General features: G+C 41.9%; 1 protein-coding gene across 1 annotated transcript in view; it reads right to left on the bottom strand.

Annotated features, from left to right (window-relative positions):
- The window catches only part of LOC126249493 (dynein axonemal heavy chain 5), an 856,962-nt gene extending 834,674 nt beyond the window's left edge, over positions 1–22,288 (bottom strand). Inside the window, 1 exon segment of the mRNA XM_049951144.1 lies at positions 22,199–22,288. Within this exon segment, the coding sequence (XP_049807101.1) occupies positions 22,199–22,288 (90 nt within the window).
- Between the last annotated feature and the right edge of the window lie 223 nt (positions 22,289–22,511).

Genomic DNA, 22,511 nt, shown 5'->3' with positions numbered 1-22,511 from the left:
TATGGACTCAAATGGAATATTGTTTTTTACGTACATAGCCACTCCCCTACCCCGCAAGGAAGTCCTTGAAAAACAACCAGCTAATATGTATCCTGGTGAAGGAAGCCTCTTAATTGTAAAATTGTTTAAGTGCTGCTCCGATATCTACATCTACATCTACATCTACATTCATACTCCGCAAGCCACCCAACGGTGTGTGGCGGAGGGCACTTTACGTGCCACTGTCATTACCTCCCTTTCCTGTTCCAGTCGCGTATGGTTCGCGGGAAGAACGACTGTCTGAAAGCCTCCGTGCGCGCTCTAACCTCTCTAATTTTACATTCGTGATCTCCTCGGGAGGTATAAGTAGGGGGAAGCAATATACTCGATACCTCATCCAGAAACGCACCCTCTCGAAACCTGGCGAGCAAGTTACACCGCGATGCAGAGCGCCTCTCTTGCAGACTCTGCCACTTGAGTTTATTAAACATCTCCGTAACGCTATCACGGTTACCAAATAACCCTGTGACGAAACGCGCCGCTCTTCTTTGGATCTTCTCTATCTCCTCCGTCAACCCGATCTGGTACGGATCCCACACTGATGAGCAATACTCAAGTATAGGTCGAACGAGTGTTTTGTAAGCCAACTCCTTTGTTGCTGGACTACATTTTCTAAGCACTCTCCCAATGAATCTCAACCTGGTACCCGCCTTACCAACAATTAATTTTATATGATCATTCCACTTCAAATCGTTCCGCACGCATACTCCCAGATATTTTACAGAAGTAACTGCTACCAGTGTTTGTTCCGCTATCATATAATCATACAATAAAGGATCCTTCTTTCTATGTATTCGCAATACATTACATTTGTCTATGTTAAGGGACAGTTGCCACTCCCTGCACCAAGTGCCTATCCGCTGCAGATCTTCCTGCATTTCGCTACAATTTTCTAATGCTGCAACTTCTCTGTATACTACAGCATCATCCGCGAAAAGCCGCATGGAACTTCCGACACTATCTACTAGGTCATTTATATATATTGTGAAAAGCAATGGTCCCATAACACTCCCCTGTGGCACGCCAGAGGTTACCTTAACGTCTGTAGACGTCTCTCCATTGATAATAACATGCTGTGTTCTGTTTGCTAAAAAATCTTCAATCCAGCCACACAGCTGGTCTGATATTCCGTAGACTCTTACTTTGTTTATCAGGCGACAGTGCGGAACTGTATCGAACGCCTTCCGGAAGTCAAGAAAAATAGCATATACCTGGGAGCCTGTATCTAATATTTTCTGGGTCTCATGAACAAATAACGCGAGTTGGGTCTCACACGATCGCTGTTTCCGGAATCCATGTTGATTCCTACATAGTAGATTCTGGGTTTCCAAAAACAACATGATACTCGAGCAAAAAACATGTTCTAAAATTCTACAACAGATCGATGTCAGAGATATAGGTCTATAGTTTTGCGCATCTGCTCGACGACCCTTCTTGAAGACTGGGACTACCTGTGCTCTTTTCCAATCATTTGGAACCCTCCGTTCCTCTAGAGACTTGCGGTACACGGCTGTTAGAAGGGGGGCAAGTTCTTTCGCGTACAATAATGTACATGGATCTGGAAAAGCTTTGCTTCCATGTTACAACTCATTTTATCCAACTCATTAACCATTCGAAACACATACGTAGAGAACATACGAGCGTGCAACATGTAACTATTTCTTACGGAAAATGTCCAGTATGCCCTCTGTGGGTACTGATACATCCATCAAACAGCCGTCGTCGTCGTGAACCTCCGATGCGCTAATGTATCTCTGGAGTTTGCGTATTGTTTAGCAGTCTTCCATAATACGGGCACGGAGAATGTGAAAATCTTCTACTGGGGTTCCATACACAAGAGCTTGCAAATGCCTCCATAAACAGATGTCCAGTGGGTTTCGTTCCGGAGAGCGTGGAGGCCAGGCAATTGGTCTATTCTACCTGTCCATCTCTGTATCGTTCCAATTTTAGTATATGTGCTGCCGAAGCAGTTACTGCCTGCCATCTGTCACAGAATCCTTTATTTAGGAGGTGACGGACATTAACTCTAAATGAGGAGGTGCTCCATAGTCCACAAAGTACAGTTCTGTCGCACAGCCAAAGGAACATCTGCAAAGAGATCAGGTACAACAATCTCCACGAGATTATCATAACTTTGTCCGTTGAGCCTGAGAGGAAGAAAGTGAGGCCCTACCAAACATTCGCCAATAATGCCGGCCCAAACATTGAAGAGATTTTTTGTTGATGACTTGTTTCAACAGTTGCGTGAGAACTGACGTCTGCCCATACATGTTGATTGTGAAAATTTACGGTCTGATATCGTTGAAACTCGCTGGAGAAAATGAGTTGTAACATGGGAACAAAACGGTTTCAGACCCATGTTTACATAACATAATTTCGTCGTCTACGTGTGACGAAAGTGTCCTATAATTTGTGCCCCACATTTTTGTTACACCCTGTATATGCCCCAGTAACTGTAAACCACAAATGCTGATTTACTACGAAATACACTGCCCAACAAAAAAAAATTTAAGCACCAAGATAACATGGCAGTATGTTACTATGGCTTTGTACACACACACACACACACACACACACACACACACACACCACCAGCGAGAGAGCAAATGATTAAGTCTTGCAATTCCGTATGACAGGCAGCACGGTCACCAGAGTTCTTTAGTGTTGTTTGTGTTTAGTGGTGTGAACAGCTTCAGATCTTGAGTGATCACTTTGAAGGACACGAATGTGCCGCATACTTGCTTGAGGCAGCCTTATCACCCGTGACAGGGTTCTAAAGGGACCTGATTGTGAGTGTTCATTTGGCCAGCTGGTCTAATCGTACATCTTCAGATTTGTTGGGCATTCAAACATGAGAGTGAATCGATGTTGGACTGCATGGCAACATGAGGGCAGGCATAGTCATCGTCAAGATTCCAGTCGACCGCGTCTGACCAACACAAGGGATTGAGGACCCATCACATTGTAACCCCTTCTAATCTGCCATCCGAGAACAAGTAATGGACTTCTTGCAATGTACTCTGTCAACCCGCATCGTTAATCGGAGACTAGCAGAAGCTGGACTAGAGAATTACCGTCACAAGCGTAGGCTGCCGTTAACACCACAACACAAACGGCTGCGTTTAGAGTAGTGCCTCGATCGGGAAGCATGGACTACTGATGAATGGTGTCGCACTGTGTTTAACGATGACTCGCAGTTCTGCAATACCTCGGATGACCATCGCCGACAGGTATGACGTAGGTCGTATTCATCCGATGTTTTTAGAGGCTCAGTGGTTTCACTCCTGGTGTCATGGTGTGGGGATACGTCACTGAAGGCTGTCTGACGGAGCAACGGTACGTCACGGACATCCTGCTTCCTCATGTGTCAACTGTCATGCGACAGTTTCTTGATGCCATTTTCCAACAGAATATTGCTCTTCCAATCATGGTACGTGTCTCTATGAACTGTCTACTTGACGTTGAGGTACTTCCGTGGACAGCAAGGTCCCCTGTTCTGTCCCCGATTGAACATGTGTGGGACCATCTCGGTCATCAACTCCGTCCCAGTGCCAGTACCCGGGATATCAAGGACCAATTAGGACATTTGTAGGCCAGATTGCCTCAGGAGAGGACAAAACGGCTTTATGACACCCTTCCCAAGCGTATCAGCTCACGTATCCAGGCCAGAAGGCATGCAACGTCATACTAATAAGTGGGCTCACACTGCCCATTTTTTTTAAATCGATTTTTTAATTACTACAATAACATCAAATACCCTCTCAACCGAGACATTTCGTTTCGTTTCCTCCTCGCCTTCAGGCAGCTTCACTTTTGTTCAGCCAATGTATATCAAGCAGAACACTCGTAACTTCCGAAAATTCTCAGAAAGGTTGATTCACGTTGATATTCACTGAAATTCGGGTAAACGATTCTATGAATGAGTATTATTACTGCAACATTTTTATAAAGCACAAATATAGATTAAAACTTATGCTATAGCATCAAACACGTTTCGCAGCACTTAATGTAAAACTTTAAGCGCGTTTAAAGGTTAGGTAAGTTTTTGGGCCTAAGTTTTCGAGGCGAATTTATCTGGCACGCGTAAATTCGCTTGGACACAAGGAATTACCGGAGTCGGTTTATATACATAAATGCAAGTAAGTAAACGTGCGACTTGCACAGATTTTGAAAATAGCTTGTTAAGTGACTACTTTTGCTTTAACGTGCCAAAGATGAACATTGTCGCGCAATATATCTCACGAATACGACGTAAAATGGTTGGTTGGTTGGTTGATCTGGGGGGAGTGGACCAAACAGTGAGGTCATCGGTCCCATCGGATTAGGGTAGGATGGGGAAAGAAGTCAGCATTTCCCTTTCAAAGGAACCATCTCGACATTTGACTGAAGTAATTTAGGGAAACCATAGAAAACCTAACTCAGGATGGACGGACGAGGGTTTGAACCATTGTCCTCCCGAATTCGAGTGCAGTGTTCTAACCACTGCGCCACCTCACAATAATATAGAAACATAGAAGGAATAAACAGTAAAGCAAGTGAAAGCATAATGTAGGAGACAAACTATTATGAACACAGCTATCGTTGTTGGTTATCAGCTGCACTAATGTGGCACTTTCCTAGTTGTGGACTGACTCTGTTCTTCCCCATTTATATCGCATCTTTACTATCAAGAAAACAACGCTCGCTAGAATCAGTGTTAGTTACTGAGAGTGACCGCTCTTGCGCGGCAAGGACACAGACTAAACGCCAAGGCCTTGCACCATCACAGTTAGCTTTATAGATCATATTCGCTTTTCTAGTAGCCCAATAGGTTTCCTACGAAGAAACACTCCTCATTTCTTAAAAGTACTATAAAAATGATAAACTCGTCTGGAAGTTGGGGAAAAAGGGTACAGCAATTCCACGTGAATAACATTTTCAGAGGCATCTATTCTTCTTCACGACATAAAAAGCATTTCTGAAAAAAATTAAGTCAAATGTCTTGTAAATATACATTTTTGCTTGCAGCTCCCAGGATTTCTCCCTTTAACAGAAAATAGTTTCTAAAATAACCGACTTTAGGTTTTTAATATCTGTTATTTCCTGTAGTAAAGGAAGAATCGAACAAAGATCGAAAACTTTCGACTATCTCGCTTCAATTATTACACTGACACCCTTTACCATGGCTTATCGTCTAAAGAAAATTTGTTTCCATTCATTATAAGGTTTTTGCTAATAACTCGTTGTGATTGCTAATGGGATAATCGCCCGACAGCTATGGCGCAAAAAAATAAGTATGGTGGAACATGGGCGTTGTCAAATAGTATGTCAGTGTTGTTATGTAAGTGTAGCAGTGTTAAGGTTTCCAAAAGGTATTGTTGGTGTGAATTGATGAAGGAATGGAGACAACTATAGTATGCTCCATTTACAGTTATTAGACATGATATTATTTTCCTAGAACGTGAGAACCGCCTTGACGATTACCTAACACTACATTGTAAATCATTTGAAAATTAGTAGATGGTAGGCAGCATAAAGATATTTGTATGGATTCAGAACTGCCTGAAGAGCGACACTCAGAACAGTATTATTGTAGAATGAGTAGCTCTAACAGAGATTCCTATGAAAATGGGTTGACAAGAATATTTTCTAACAGGGAATGTAACATAATATTTTTCCCTAGAAATAATTCATTCTTACGAGGCACATAATCTAAGAGCAATTTCGATTATACTGTTTGACAGCTTTTAGTGAGGGTCGTGCAGATTCAGAGTTTCAGTAAAGTGCTGTTGCTCTTTTCTATAATACAGAAACGGTGTGTTGCCGTATATCTGTCATACAACACAAGTCCAATACTGCATATGCTTTTACCAGTAACTTATAAAATCAGGCGACATTAAAGATGGCCTAATGCACAAAAATAGTTTCTAACATGAAATGTTCTTTTCTCTCATTCTTGTTTCCTATAGTGAATAATGTTCTTAAATATTCAACAGCTAGGAAAAACTATTATGAAAATTCTCGGTAGCCGAAAAACTGTACCTGCGCCTTCAGTTCGACATAAAACTGGAAGGTAAAATTTTAAAGGATTTGCCGTAAACTTTTAGTATCTGGCGCTATGTGTAATGCTTGCAGCAGATAGGAGACCGCACCTGTTGGGTCCCACGCGCAGCATACCGGCGCCGACATATTGCCATATAACACGTCACTTCCTTACAGCTATTGAACGCTTGTCTTTATGACAGCAGCCACAAATATATCGCTCTTGACAACCAATAAACTGTCAGAATTTTTAGGGAGCTTCTTGTCAAGTACGCAGAGGCCTAGTTGACAGACGAACAGGAAATATTTATAAAAAGCTCTTATCGTGAAATTGCTGTGCTTGCGAAACGGTGGTAAACACACAAATAGCTTGCTCCCTTCACGTCCGTCATCAGGATTTCAACCATTATTTATATTGCAGAGACATTCTCGACGTTCTTCATACGGAGATAAGCATCTGCAACGATTCTGGAGACGAATGTTCAGCAGATATGTGCATTTCGGAGCAGTTATTCCGAAGGACGTCCATCGCTTCCTGCAAGCGACTTTTTGTAATCCCAGTCACAGCCTGTCCCTAGTGGAGCACAGGCTTCTTTATCTCCAAGCATCTAGAACAACCTAACTCCATATGGTTTGAGTTTCGACAGTCTCGACATAGTGCAGGTACCCTTAAGCTACGTTAAAGCTGCAACACGAAGAGCAAGAAAGACATTGATCCATATTTTTAATTAACCATATGAAACTATAATAGTACCATGTGTATACGCCCGTTAACAGTTCGAATGCCTACCATGGATCTGCCTAAGAAGATATTACACAGCGGGGTGAAAGTGTCAAACTGCTACTATCTATAGTATCTACATGCGAAGCTTAGTTGTGCCGTTCAACATAAATAATAATTCAAAAAATGTAAATCTTCCTTTAACAGACCATGTACCTGTCATACTCTTCCGAAAATTTAGCTACTGTTGCAGATCACTGCTCCTTACCATCTTTGTTTGAGTAGAATAATGAGAAAATCCTTTTGATAGCAGTTTACTTATGGTTTAAATAAACTGCAAAATTTTATTTCCCCGATGCAGTATGGGTTTTATAATAACAAACCTATCAAGGTTATTAGAATTTGCGGAGACGTTCAGTTTTGACAAGGACGATTAAAAGAATTAGTTATTTAAAGACGCAATTCCGAGAGTTAGATAAACCACGTAAATCTAATTTAAAATGTTTGCAACGTGACTTGAACTCAGATTCTGGCAACTGCCACTCCTGGTCCCATAACGGAACCCTCTCGCTTCTTACCCTCAGCTTTCTAAAAAAGAAGCGGAATCCTCAGTATGTGCAAAGTATCCAGAGAAATTAACTGAAGTTAACTACACACTCTGAAACTATGTCCATGTTCGTGTTTCTCAACTTTCTTTTTTTGGTAAAAGGTGTAAGAAAGATAGCATTGATGTGCACATTACCCTGAACCACAGGAGTCAGTATGGGATGGTAACTAAGCCAGTGAAACGTTTAAAGTGTAATGTTTTGGAAGCCATTGACCCACAGTCATGCAATACTTTTTAAAAGAGTTAACCACCATTTGACTGTGCATTATTATATTTATCACCTGTACTATCCAGATTTCGGCTTTTATGCCATTATCAATTACAATTCTAAAAGCTGTTAGAACATTATTACGTCTTATGACCAAATAATGGTCTAACAACTGTTAGCATTGTACTTGATAATGGAATAAAAGCCGAAATCTGGATAGTACAAAAGATAAATATAATAATACACACTCATATGGCGGTTTACTCTTTTAAAAAGTTTAAAGTTCCATTCAGACACTTCTAATCCGCTTCTGAACAACAACACGTCATACGTTTCTATAGAGGTGGCAGCTGTATCAAAATCTACTGTGGCATTTTCAACCGCAAACTTGCAGTTAATGAACTACAGCTAGAAATTGTTCTTTACGAGACGTGTCGTGGTGAGCCGACATTCTGTACCTGAAAACCACGTAAAATGTCTGGCGAAAACCATCACTTACAATAATATAGACAAAACTATATGAAATTGTTCTTCGCTGTTTGTGCATATACGGTGTACTAGCACGTTTACAGAGTCTAGACTATTTTTCTTTTAGGTTACTGTTCAGGATATTTCGTGATAAACAATTACCGCAAGGCTGAGCATCCTGTCAACAGATTACGTGTCAAACATGCATTGTTCCCACAGTATTTGTTTATGACGATGGGATGCAGTTTAATAGCGAGTTTTTCTTCATCAAGGAAATAATAAAACACCTGTATAACGTTTCTGACAGTAGACGGATTAGAATTTGTTAGCTGCCTATAAGTTTTCTGTTTCCCACACAGTTAGCAGCTTTTCCACACCTAACCTGAGTTGTGTGGCTAAAGTGTAAATGCTCACTGTTACTGGCTTCATTAGTTTTCCATCATCCCGCTGGATAAACCTACTACAAAAAAGCTAAAACTATAGCTGTGTCCCCAACTGTTGACACTCTACCTGTCTCACTCACGGATGTCCCTGTTTGTAGCGAGGAAAATGATTCATAACATCATGCACAAAGATGATACTCGGCAGGGGGTTGACACTACAAGATCAAAAGTGCGTTTCCAAGACTGTCTCATTTTAAGTGGTCCACGCCTGTAGCTATGTACATATTGATGCCATGTGTCGGTATCCTTCAGGGTGTGAACTCGTTGTTGAGCCAGAAGGTCAAGCATCCATCAGCGGGAGAAAGTGTGGCTGGATGTGAGGTACAAGAAGCTGCGGGCTGTGAAATCTACAGTACGTGCGTGGCGAGAGATCCCACCCTTTTGTGATGCCTATGGTCTACACATTTCGGTACGTTATATCATCATCATCCTCATCATCATCGTGCTGTCGACGCACACAAGTGTTGTGTGAACATTGGTCTCAAAAGTGAGCAACACTGCAGGGAATTATACAATCCAGATACAGAGTGCTGTAGCGAAGCTCTTATCTTAAGACAAACAACTGTAGAGTAACGACTACTGCCAAGACGATGGCCCCTTGCAGGCAACGAATGCATACCGGCAATATAATATTTCATGAAAGCGCAACAGAATGTACATATATACTGTACATGCAGTTATTGAGAAAGATGTCTTGTGTGAACGTATGCAGCGCAAATTAACAATGAAGACGAAAGGCCAAGAGTGAAGAAAAAAAAGAAATGCTCAACTGCAAGTGTTATTCATAACTGAGAATCAATGTCCAAACATACAGTAAAATTGTGAAAACTGAAAAGCACAGAAAGAATGGACCAAATGAATTTTGATGGCTCTGAGCACTATGGGACTCAACATCTTAGGTCATAAGTCCCCTAGAACTTAGAACTACTTAAACCTAACTAACCTAAGGACATCACACACACCCATGCCCGAGGCAGGATTCGAACCTGCGACCGTAGCAGTCCCGCGGTTCCGGACTGCAGCGCCAGAACCGCTAGACCACCGCGGCCGGCATGAATTTTGATTCTACGCATATGTGTAAGACGGTTTCTGCAGTAAGTGATCAGACTGAAGAGGATAACATACACGAAGGCCTAGCCATACTCTTTCTTATTATTCCAGAATTGCCAGCGCTGCTCCAAGCCTAACTAACGCAGAGGCGTCGAAAGTAGAGAAGAAAGGGAAGAAATATTCCATTATACCAAACTGATTTTAAAGGGCGCAATTTCAGCATTTAATTAAGTTCGAACGGGACAGAATGATTTGTCTCTGGGATATGTATTTGTCAATTCGCAAGGAAAAGACATGCTGACATGGTAATGACGTTCGTGAGAAACAAGCCTCTTCATATTCGAGTAACTACTGCAACCTATATCCTTCTGAATCTGCGTACTCTATCCATCCCTTCGTCTCCCTCGACGAATTGTACCCCCACGCTTCCCTCCAGTACTAAATGGGTGATCCCTTGATGCCTCAGAATGTATCCTACCAACCGATCCCTTCTTTTAGTCAGGTTGTACCACAAATTTCTCTTCTCCCCAATTCCATTCAGTACCTCCTCATTAGTTACATCATCTACCCGTCTAATCTTCAGCACTCTTCTGTAAAACCATATCTTCAAAGATTCTACTCGCTTTTTGTTTAAATTGTTTATCGTCCATGTATCACGTCCATATATGGCTACGCTCCATACAAAAACTTTCAGAAAGGAATTTCTAACACTTAAATCTATAGTCGATGTTAAACTTCCCTTTGTCAGAAATGTTTTTCTTGCCATTACCAGTCCACATTTTATATCCTCCCTACTTCGACCATCATCAGTTATTTTGCTTCCCAAATAGTAGAACTCATTTACTACTTTAAGCGTCTCAATTCCTAATCTCATTCTCTCGGATTCACCGGATTTAATTCGACTACATTCCGTTATCGTCATTTTGATTTTGTTGATGTTCGTCTTATATCCTCCTTTTAAGACACTGTCCATTCCGTTCAACTGATCTTCCAAGTCCTTTGCTGTCTCTAATAGAGCCACAATGTCATCGACAAACCTCAAAATTTATATTTCTTCTTTATGGACTTTAATTCCTACTCCAAATTTTTCAGTAGTTTCCTTTACTACTTGCTCAATATACAGATTTAATAACATCAGGGATAGGCTACAATCCTGTCTCGCTCCTTTCTCGACGACAGCTACCCTTTCCTGCCCCTCAACTCTTATAACTGCCATTTTCTTTTTGTACAAATAGTAGATAGCCTTTCGCTCCCTGTATTTTACTCCTGTCACCTTTAGAATTTGAGAGTATTCCAGTCAACATTGTCAAAAGCCTTCTCTATCTCTACAAATGCTATAAACGTAGGTTTACCTTTCCTCAGTCTATGTTCTGTGAGAAGTCATAGGGTCAGCACTGCCTCGCGTGTTCCTACGTTTCTACGGAATCCATACTGATCTTCCCCGAGGTCCGCTTCTACCAGCTTTTCCATTCTTCTATGAAGGATTCATGTTAGTATTCTGCAGCCGCGACTTATCAAAATAATAGTTCGGTAATTTTCACACCTGCCATTACCCGCTTTCTTTCGAATTGGAATTACTATATTCTTCTTAAAGTGTGAAGGTATTTCACTTGTATCATACATCTTGCTCACCACATCGAAGAGTTCTGTCACGGCTGGCTCTTCCAAGGCTATCAGTAGCTCTAACGGGATGTTGTCTACACTCGAGGCCTTGTTACGACTTAAGTATGAAAGACTTCATAAACACAATGTGATCAAAAGTATCCGGACACCCAGCTGAACATGACTTACAAGTCCGTGGCGCTCTCCATCGGTAATGCTGAATTTCAGTATGGTGTTGGTCCGCCCTTAGCCTTGATGACAGCTTCCAATCTCTCAGGCGTACATTCACTCAGGTGCTGGAAAGTTTCTTGAGGAATGGCAGCCCATTCTTCATGGAGTGCTGCACTGAGGAGAGGTATCGACGTCGGTCGGTGAGGCCTGGAACGAAGTCGGCGTTCCAAAACATCCCAAAGGTGTTCTGTAGGATTAAGTTCAGGACTTTGTGCAGGCCAGTCCTTTACAGGTATGTTATTGTCGTGTAACCACTCCCCCACAGGCCGTGCATCATGTACAGGTGCTAGATCGTGTTGAAAGGTGCAATCGCCATCCCCGAATTGTTCTCCAACAGTAGGAAGCAAGAAAGCGATTAAAACATCAATGTAGGTCCGTGCTGTGATAGTACTACGCAACACAACAAGGGGTGGAAGCCCCCTGCATGAAAAACATGACCACACCATAACTCCACCGCCTCCGAATTTTACTGTTGGCACTATACCCACCATACCCGCTGGCAGATGACGTTCACCGGGCATTCGCCATACCTACATCCTACCATCGAATCGCCACATTGTGTACCATGGTTCGTCACTCCACACAACGTTTTCCCACTGCTCAATCGTCCAATGTTTACGCTCATTACATCAAGCGAGGCGTCGTTTGGCATTTACCAGCGTGATGTGTGGCTTGTGAGCAGCCGCTCGACCATGAAATCCAAGTGTTCTCACCTCCGGCCTAGCTGTCACAGTATTTGCAGTGGATCCTGATGCAGTCTGGAATTCCTGTGTGACGGTCTGGATAGATGTCTGCCTATTACACATTTCGATCCTCTTCAACTGTCGGCGGTCTCTGTCAGTCAACAGACGAGGTCAACCTGTACGCTTTTGTGCTGCATGTGTCCTTTCGCGTTCCCGCTTCACTGTCACATCGGAAACAGTGGACCTAGGGATGTTTAGGAGTGTGGAAATCTAGCGTACAGACGTATGACACATGTGACACGCAATCACCTGACCACGTTCGAAGTCTGTGAGTTTCGCAGAGCGCCCCATTCTGCTCTCTCACAATTTCTAATGAGTACTGAGGTCACTGATATGGAGTACCTGGCAGTAGGTGGCAGCATAATGCACCTAATATGAAAAACGTATATTTTTGGGGGTGTCCGGATACTTTTGATCTCACAGTATATGTCCTCTTCCATTTCGATAATGATGCTCTGAAGTACATCTCCCTTGTATAGATCGTCTATATACTCCTTCCACCATTCTGGTTTCCCTTCTTTCCTTAGGACTGGTTTTCCATCTGAGCTCTTGATATTCATGCAGGTGGTTCTTTTTTCTCCAAAAGTTACTTTAATTTTCCTGTATGCAACATCTATCTTACCACCAGTGATATATACTTACATTTGTCCTTTAGCCATACCTGCTTAGCCATTTTGTGCTTCCTGTCGACCTCACTTTTTAGACATTTGCACTCTCTTTCACCTACCTAATTTATGGCATTTTTGTATTTTCTCCTTTCATCGATTAAATTCAATATCTCTTGCGTTACCCAAGAATTTCTACTAGTCCTCGCATTTTTGCCTTCTTGGTCCTCCGCTGCCTTCACTATTTGATCTCTCAAAACTACCCATTCTTCTTCTCCTGTATGCCTTTCCCCTGTTCTTCTCACTCATAACCTAATGTTCCCTCTGGAATCGTTTAAAGCCACTAGTTCTTTCAGTTTATCCAGGCCCCATCTCCTTAAATTCCTGCCTTTTTGCAATTTTTTTCAGTTTTAATCTGCAGCTCATAACCAATAAATGGTGGTCAAAGTCCACATCTGCCCCTAGAAATGTCTTACAATTTAAAAGCTGGTTCCTAAACCTCTGTCTTACCATTATGTAACAGAAAACTTCCAGTGTCTCCAGACTTTTTCCACGCATATAACCTTCTTTCATGATACTTAAACCAAGTGTTAGCTATGATTAAATTATGTTCTATGCGAAATTCTATCAATCGGCTTCTACTTTCGTTCCTTTCCCCCAGTACATATTCCCTACTACTTTTCCCTCTCTTCCTTTTCCTACTATCGAATTCCAGTCCTCCATCACTATTAAGTTTTCGTCTCCCTTCACTATCTGAATAATTTCTTTTATCTCGTGATACATATCCTCAATCTCCTCCTCAATTGCGAGGCTAGTTGGCATATAAACATGTACTACTGTTGTGGGGGTGGGTTTCATGTCTAACTTTCCTACAATAATGCGTTCACTATGGTGTTCATAGTAGCTTACCCGTGTTCCTATTTTGTTATTCATTATTAAACCTACATTGTCCCTATTTGATTTTGTATATATAACCCTGTATTCACCTGACCAACGTATGTATTGATATAATACACATATCAAAAAAAGTTTTGCATCACCCCAGTTCCCAGAACTCCTGAAGATAGACGTTGACTGTGGATATTGTATCAGAGACACAGTCCCTTTGACTGTTCAGAGAAGTCACTAAACCCGCCCAAAGATGTAAGCAACCATGCATGAACAGCCCCTATTAGACGGAGGGGTCCGACAGCCGATCATTCCAGTCATTCCACCAGGAAGGAGGTACACAGTTCATGTTGCCTGTAGTTCAATCATGCCTAGACAGTCAGTACCGCGGTTCGATCGCGTCCGCATTGTTACTTTACGCCAGGAAGGGCTCTCAACATGGGAAGTGCCCAGGCGGCTCGGAATAACCAAAGCGGTGTTGTTCAGACATGGAGGAGATACAGAGAGACAGGAACTGTCGATGACATGCCTCGCTCAGGCCGCCCAAGGGCTACTACTACAGTGGGTGACCGCCACCTTCGAAGTATGGCTCGGAGGAACCCTGACAGCAACGCCACCATGTTGAATAATGCTTTTCGTGCAGCCAAAGGACGTCGTGTTACGACTCAAACTGTACGCAATAGGCTGTATGATGCGCAACTTCACTCCCGACGTCCACGGCGAGGTCCACTTTGCAGCCACGACACCATGCAGCGCGGTACAGATGGGCCCAACAACATGTCGAATTAACCTCTCAGGATTGGCATCACGCTCTCTTCACCGATGAGTGTCGCATATGCCACCAACCAGACAATCGTCGGAGACTTGTTTGGAGGCAGCCCAGTCAGGCTGAACGCCTCAGACACACTGTCCAGCGAGTGCAGTAAGGTGGAGGTTCTCTGCTGTTTTGTGGTGGCACTATGTGGGGCCGACGTACGCCGCTGGTGGTCATGGAAGGCGCCGTATCGGCTGTACGATACGTGAATGCCATCCTCCGACCGATTGTGCAACCATACCGGCAGCATATTAGCGAGGTATTCGTCTTCATGGACATCAATTCGCGCCCCATCTTGCACATCTTGTGAATGACTTCTGTCAGGAAAACGACATTGCTCGACAGAAGTGGCCAGCAGACACGAACCCTATCGAATATGTCTGGGATAGATTGGTTGGTTCAAATGGCTCTGAGCACTATGGGACTTAACATCTGAGGTCATCAGTCCCCTAGAACTTAGAACTACTTAAACCTAACTAACCTAAGGACATCACACACACCCATGCTCGAGGCAGGATACGAACCTGCGACCGTAGCGGTCGCGCGGTTCCAGACTGTGGCGCCTAGAAACGCTCGGCCACTCCGGCCGGCGGGGTAGATTGAAAAGAGCTGTTTATGGACGATGTGACCAACCAACCACTCTGAGGGATCTGCACCGAATCGCCGTTGAGGAGTGGGACAATCTGGACCAACACCGCCTTGATGAATTAGTGGATAGTATGCCACGACGAATATAGGCATGCATCAATGCAAGAGGACGTGCTATTGGGTATTAGAGGTACCGGTGTGTACTGTGATCTGGACCACTACCTCTGAAGGTTTCTCTGTATGGTGGTGCAACATGCAATGCGTGGTTTTCATGAGCAATAAAAAAGGCGGAAGTGATCTTTATATTGATCTCTATTCCCATTTTCTGTACAGTTTCCGGTACTCTCGGAACCGAGGTGATGTAAAACTGTTGTCATGGACTGAATGCCAGTACTGCATCACAGTTCCTTTCGCGGCACTTCGATGATTATTTCAAACATAGCCTAATACCAGTATGAAACAGGATGTGGGTCTTGAAGGTTTCCTTTCGTAATGAGTACTTACTCATTGGTGTTTGTGAAATGCTGTTGATCGCTGTTTTCAGGAAAACTTCACTGTCTGGAAGGGAAAGGCAGTTTCAATATCCTTGTAAAGGATGTGGAGTGTTTGGAGATGAAGAGAAGGAGGTCTTCAATGAATGCATAATGGTTGTGGAATTTTGTACCCACGTTCGGATAATTAGTAATTTTAGTTTACTGTGACATAGGCACCCTATGTCTACTCTTAACATACTAACGTTTGTGCCCTTTGTACATTTTGTGCTTGAGTCGAGAATATGATAGTAAGACTATCAGCAATTCACAGCAGCTTTGGCAGGTTCATCTTCCGTAAAAGTGTGAAACTCGTCTCCTGATAGGCTGCTACACGCCGTGGCCATTCTTTATCGACCACGCTACAATGAAATAATAGAAATTATTCTGTTCGATACGCAATCCAATTGACAGATGCTATCTAGGTTAACAAGGTCTGCAGTCACGTGTGGCGCGGCGACGACTCTTTATAAATAGAATGGAAATGGGTGGTGCTGTTACCAGGAGTATTCTTTTGACGTATGCCACTGAATGGCCGGTGGAACTGCAGTGTACAGGCATAGCATATTTTTCTGGGTTTCAGCAGGTAAGGGCAGCACTCCTCCACTGTGCGTTTTGTGTGCTCAGTATATGTCGTACCACATGGGCAAGCTGTCATTAACGCCTTAATTCCACATTAGGAAAATGAATGACGATTGCCTGCAATCCCAGATCACCATCGAGTACCAAAAAGGCTGTTTGTCCTTCGTTCTTGATATAGGTGCAATGGTACCATAATGTAATAGTGTTGCTGGTGATTTTTGTGCCACAAAAGAATGAATTGTTATTAATTTTGTAATTTTTGTTAAAACTTCTAATAATATGGCACTATCATGATAGTCTCAAAATGCTTCCCGTAAGAAGATCACAAGGCTTAAAACTACGTTCTGCCACAAAAGGTAGTTGTAGACAAAACTAGCGCAATAGCTGACTCTTCGGTTTGGAGCTCGGAAAAACCACTAACATAAGTACGGTTTCTCAGTGTTTTCAGCATATTAAGGGTAAAAACTCAGGTATTATTAATAATGATAGACGATGAAGACGACCTCGGGGAGAATCTGTCTGCTTTCCTGAGAAATTTAGGAACACGCGAAGCAATACTGACCCTGCAATTTCCCTTAGAACATAGGTTAAGGAAAAGCAAACCTAAGTTTAATGCATTTGTAGTCTTAAAGAAAGCTTCTTGACAATAGTGACTGGAATACACTCTTTGATATTCTCAATGGAGCAGTGGTAAAATACAGGGACCGAAAGATTATTTACAACTTGTACAGAAACCAGACAGCAGTTATAAGGGTCGAGGGGCAAAAATGGAGGCAGTAGTTTAATAGCGAATGAGACAGGATTGTAGCCTATCCCAGATTATTCAGCCTGTACACTGAGTAAGCAGTAAAGGAACCCAAAGAAACATCTGGAAAGAGAGTTAAAGTTCAGGGAGAAGTAACAGAAGTTTGCCGACGACTATGTAATCCTGTCACAGTACGCAAAGGAAAGAGCAGTTGAACGGAATGGGCAATGTCTTGAAAGGAGGATATAAGATGAACATCAAAAATAAGAAAGACAAGGAAAATGGATTGTAGCTGAATTAAATCAGTCGTTGCTCAGGAAAAAGCAGTAGACGAGTTAAGCTATTTTGCCAGTAGAAGAACTGATGATGACCGAATAAAAAGCATACGAAATGTAGACGGGCCATGACAAGGAAAGCGTTTCTGAAAATGAGAAATTTGTCAACACAGAATATAAATTTGAGTGTTAGGAGGTCTCTTCTGAAGGGATTTGCCTGGAATATAGCCTTTCACGGAAGTGAAACGTCGACGATAAGCATTTCAGACTCAGACAGGAAGGGGAAAGAAACTTTTGCGGTGTGATGCTACAGAAGACTGCTGAGGATTAGATGGGCGCATCATAACGAATGAGGAGGTACTAAATAGAATTGGGGAGAAAAGAAATTTGATGACGAGTTTATTGTAAATATGTCACAGTTGCAGGACATATACTCTGGCGACTATTTTCGAACCGACTGGTTCATTCTCAAGCCTAACATACTGAGGCTGCACTGAAAGTGACTACTCTTAATGTCAACTACCTAATATTGGCAATACATGCATCACACAGTGACAGTAGATAAATGTCACAATAAACTCGTACGTTTGCTCACTATAGAAATCAGAATCAAACTGACTTATGACTTGTACAGAGAGCATATGTATATTGTGAAATTCATCTACTGTCTCTGTGTGATGCATGTATTGCCAGTTTAGATGGTTGTCATTAAGATTAGTCATTTTCAGTACAGCCTCAATAGGTCGGGCCTGAGAATGAACAAGTCGGTTCGAAACTAGTCACCAAAATACATGTACTGCAACTGAAATAAAAGCTGGTTCTAAATCAACAACATGTTGAAACTGCATAAAAGAAATTTGACGCATCACCTGACTAAAAGAAGGGATGGGTTGGTAAGGCAAATTCTGAGACATCAAGGAGTCATAAATTTAGTACCGGAGGAAAGTGTGTGTGTGTGTGTGTGTGTGAGAGAGAGAGAGAGAGAGAGAGAGAGAGAGAGAGAGAGAAGAGAGAGAGAGAGTGAGAATGAGAGAGAGGGGGGGGGGTTAAAACTGTAGAAGAGATGAACACTGTTGGCGGGTTCATATGGATGCTGGTTCCGGTAGTTATTCGTTGAGAAGCGTCTTAGAAAGCCCAGAGTAGAGAAGACAGCTGCATCAAACCAGTGTTTTGACTGAAGATGACGACAACAACAACGACGACGACAACAACAACAACAACAACAACAACAACAACAACAAGTGAAGGTCTATGCCAGACACAGTATTTGTGCCTAAAGCGGGGACAGCACTACTGCGTCCATACTAATGGCCAGCTCTTAGAAGTAGCGTTTTCTACGTGCTGTTTACGGGAAGAACTCACAAAGTATGAGAAAGGGTAGTCAGGGGCATACACACTAAAAGCTGACCCATCCGATGCAGTTTAGCAAATAACAAGTCATTTGTATTACTTGACGCGGAATTCTTCCTTGTTCATTCTGTGGGTAAAGACCTATAATGTCTGACTGGGTTGGAAGAATCCATTTAAGGCACTGCAGAGGATCGTTCCACGTTGATCGCGTCGTTATCTGACGGAGTAAGTCGGCAGCAGGGCATTTGCGGGAATAAGCCGACAGCGAATAGAAGCATCGAACGAGATAACGCGTCTGACGTTTGCCAGCCGATTTAAATAGCACCTTTGTTCTGTAACTGTGCATTCAGCTACATAGCAGCATAGAGCAACGCTGCCAATTTCCCGAAAAATGTTCCGAATTCTTGACGCTTGGTACTTTCTAGACTACTGTGAATAGGCCCATTATGAGAGTTTAAAGCTGCGTGTCGAAAAGCGCACAGATCCAAGTTCTGGTCCACTTTGATTCTGTCAAAAATTTCATTTCAGCTGACACTTTGGAGAATTTCCCATTGAATCTTCCTTTACGTAATGGTTATGCCTTTTGTAACTATATCTTTTCTTTAATCATTTTTATCTTTGGACTGTAATGACAGAGAGAAAGACGAAATGTGAGATGATTGATGAGTTAGCACAAAACCCCAACGACATGAATGATTCAGATTTGGAACATAATTTTAAACTGCCACGAAAATATTCACGTATTCATTTGTGATATACATACTCTGCAGTGCTATATTCATCGATGGAACAGACAAACTAATAAAGGCACACAACCTCTTGTAAGTTGTATTTGGGAGTACAACGGTTCAAATACCCGTCCGAACATCCAGATAGAGGTTTTTCGTGATTTCTTGAAATCCTTGCACGCAAATGCTGGCAGGAATCCTTTGAAAGAGAACTACAGATTACATTCCTCATCCCTGGAACAGTCCGATCTTATGATCCGTCTCTAATGATCTCGATGTCGACGGGGCGTTAAATTCCGACCTTCCTTGCTTCTTTATAAGTGATTTTCGTCCCTAAAAATATCTTGCAGAACCGAAAATAAGAGGACGTGATAGGTAAGTATAACATTCCAAACGAATTTTAAAGTATTGGTTCCTAATTTTTATAGGTGTTCGTGAAGACGATGGCAGAAGCCACAGTTTCTGCATGTAATTTTCACTAATAGGTGTTTGTAGAAATCACAAAGTCTAGGTTGTGCATAACGCTGTCTGCCGTGCACAGAACACAAGCCGGATATATGGCACAGAGTTACGCTAGTAGCCCATCTAAAAAAGTAACATAAAAGAACATCTAATAAAGTTGATGCAGGTATGTTATATACCCTTCATAAAAGAGAAAAATTTTATCTTTAGTGTATCTATAGTTTTCAGACATATTTGGATCCAATGTTAATGTAACAAAGGTAGATAACACAATGAATATCATTCGTTCCGATTAACAAAGTTCCATCACAGTTAAATACCTTATTGTGATACGAAAATGCTTCGGGAACTAAAGTGCGAATGACTGAAGCGAAGGTAAGCCCTTTTGGAGGAGCACTATTGAGAAAATTTTGAGACTCGGTATTTGAGGCTGACTCTAGAACGATTCTACTGCCGCCAACATATATTTCCTTTAAGCACCATGAAGAAAAGGTTAGAGAGATTAGGGCTCGTACGGAAGTATACAGACAGTCGTCTTCCCCTCGCTCTGTTTGTGAGTGAAAAAGAAAATGTAATGACTAGTAGTGGTACGCCACGCACCGTACAGTGAGTCTCTGAGTATGTATGTAGATATAGATGTAAATGTAGTGGCATTATACATATATGCTCTCCTAGACACTCATTAAATAGCTTCTACTCGATCTGAAACGCGTGTAAAGCTATGCACAGGTACTTCTTTTTCTGAAGGATATATTTCGGCCTCCTCTCCTCCATAATGTATAGAATACCAATTTGGTTGGTGTGGTAAAATATCTGCCCAAAGTAAAATGTGAAGAATTATTTACTTTTAGTAAACGAGTATCATTGGGAAAGACTGGCACTTTTCTTGCATTCTCTTTGCAAAAAAATGGCCATTATTGTGTTGTAGCATAGCAAGTTATGATATCGGTTTTTAGCTATCTTATGGTTGATCGGCTTCCGATTTCCAAAGTAAATTACTCTATTTTATTCCGTCAAGGAACAATGTTGTTGCTTTTTACCCAAATTGTATGCAGAGAAATTGGGTATGAAAGACAATCCAAACTGGCGAATAATATAGCTGATTTGAAGAAAAACTAAAGGGCTAAATTGTGCCAATCAAGATTAGCAAAAACTCAAATAACGAGAAATTAGCATGATTAAATGTCGAAATTAAAAATTACTACTCTTCGGATAAAACGTGGTCTTACTAGTGAAACAGAGACTGAAGTATAGCAAAAAAAAAATGGCTCTGAGCACTATGGGACTTAACATCTGAAGTCACCAGTTCCATAGACCTTAGAACTACTTAAACATAACTACCTAAGGACATCACACACATCCATGCCCGAGGTAGGATTCGAACCTGCGACCGTAGCGGTCGCGCGGTTCCAGACTGAAGCGCCTAGAACCGCTCGGCCACTTCGGCCGGCGAAGTATAGCAAAGCCAGGCTTTATTTACAAACTCAATCTGAAGAAGGAGTCTGTTAATCATTCATGTATTGTCCTATTACATCACTATGTAATACTACAGTATCTTGATTTTATTATTATTATTATTATTATTATTGTTATTACAGGAGTAATTATACAAATATCAATTAAAACAAAATTTTGCTGTATCCGTGCTGTCTTCTTCCAATAGCAGAAATATTCTTTTATTCGTAGTTTTCGCAGCTACTACAAATGTTACAATTTAGTAGAAGATAATTGTGCTACGTACAGTCTAAAGATTTTGTACCACTAACTGACAGACGAAATATTGGCTGACTGTAGGGAGAGTTTCTGTACCTAAACATCACTTTTAATGTAATGAAACTAGTTACCTTTTCACTAGAAATTTTAAGCACATTGTACAAGTTCTCAGAGTTACCTACATGTGTAAAGTTATATCGATAACATTAGATTAACTCAGCTACTAAAACCAAAGTGGCATATTGCAGTTCAAGTAAGGGAAGCAGGTTCTATATTTTTGCGAAATAGAAGGTGTCACGGGAATATTAAACAAAATGGGGTGGCTACAATTAAAACATGCGCTTTTTTCGTCGCGGCAAGATCGCCAACTTTTTCCTCCGAGTGCGAAAATATTTGATTGATCTTCACATACATAGGAAAACATGACTACTGTAATAAAATAAATCAGAGCTTTCATGGAATGATTTAGATGTCCATGCTATTGGAGAGTGGAACCGTCGAGAGATAGTATGAAAGTTGGTTTACGAACCCTTTGTTAAGCACTTAAGTGTGAGTTGCAGAGTAATCATGTAGATCAGATATAGTAATACCTCATACCGGAGAGTCTTGCAAAAAAAACTGACAATATAAAACTGAAACTTATGGCTAGTGATCCTCGCTAACGGGAAAAAATATATCGGAAGCACGCAGTTGTCTGTGAAAAATTGAACACGTTTTATAACGCAATAACTGTGACAGCTAGGACGCAATCGGTGAAATACGTTTCCTATATTGATAGCGTTTACCTGCAGCAGGTCTTCATTCTGATCGCTTTCCTCGTCGGAGCCAGTGGACTCATCCTCGGCCCCGTGCGAGCGCGGCCCCGACACGAACATCCCTCCCGCTCACAGCTGACTGAACCGCCCCACGGCCGCGCTCCACTTTATATACCACGCTGCTGCATTGATCCCAGGCCATGTGCTGGATCACAGCTGTTGCTTTCTAATCTCTCACATCTGACTTTATTCTTTTGCAGCTTCGTTCAGACGTGCTAGCAACGAGGGAGAGTCAGTTTTAATTACCAGTTCAGAAAAAAGAAAAGAGAAGTTACGCGACCAT

Source organism: Schistocerca nitens, chromosome 3, assembly GCF_023898315.1.
Source record: "Schistocerca nitens isolate TAMUIC-IGC-003100 chromosome 3, iqSchNite1.1, whole genome shotgun sequence".
NCBI classification, from domain to species: Eukaryota; Metazoa; Arthropoda; class Insecta; order Orthoptera; family Acrididae; genus Schistocerca; species Schistocerca nitens.
This window is presented reverse-complemented; position numbering and strand designations above follow the sequence as displayed.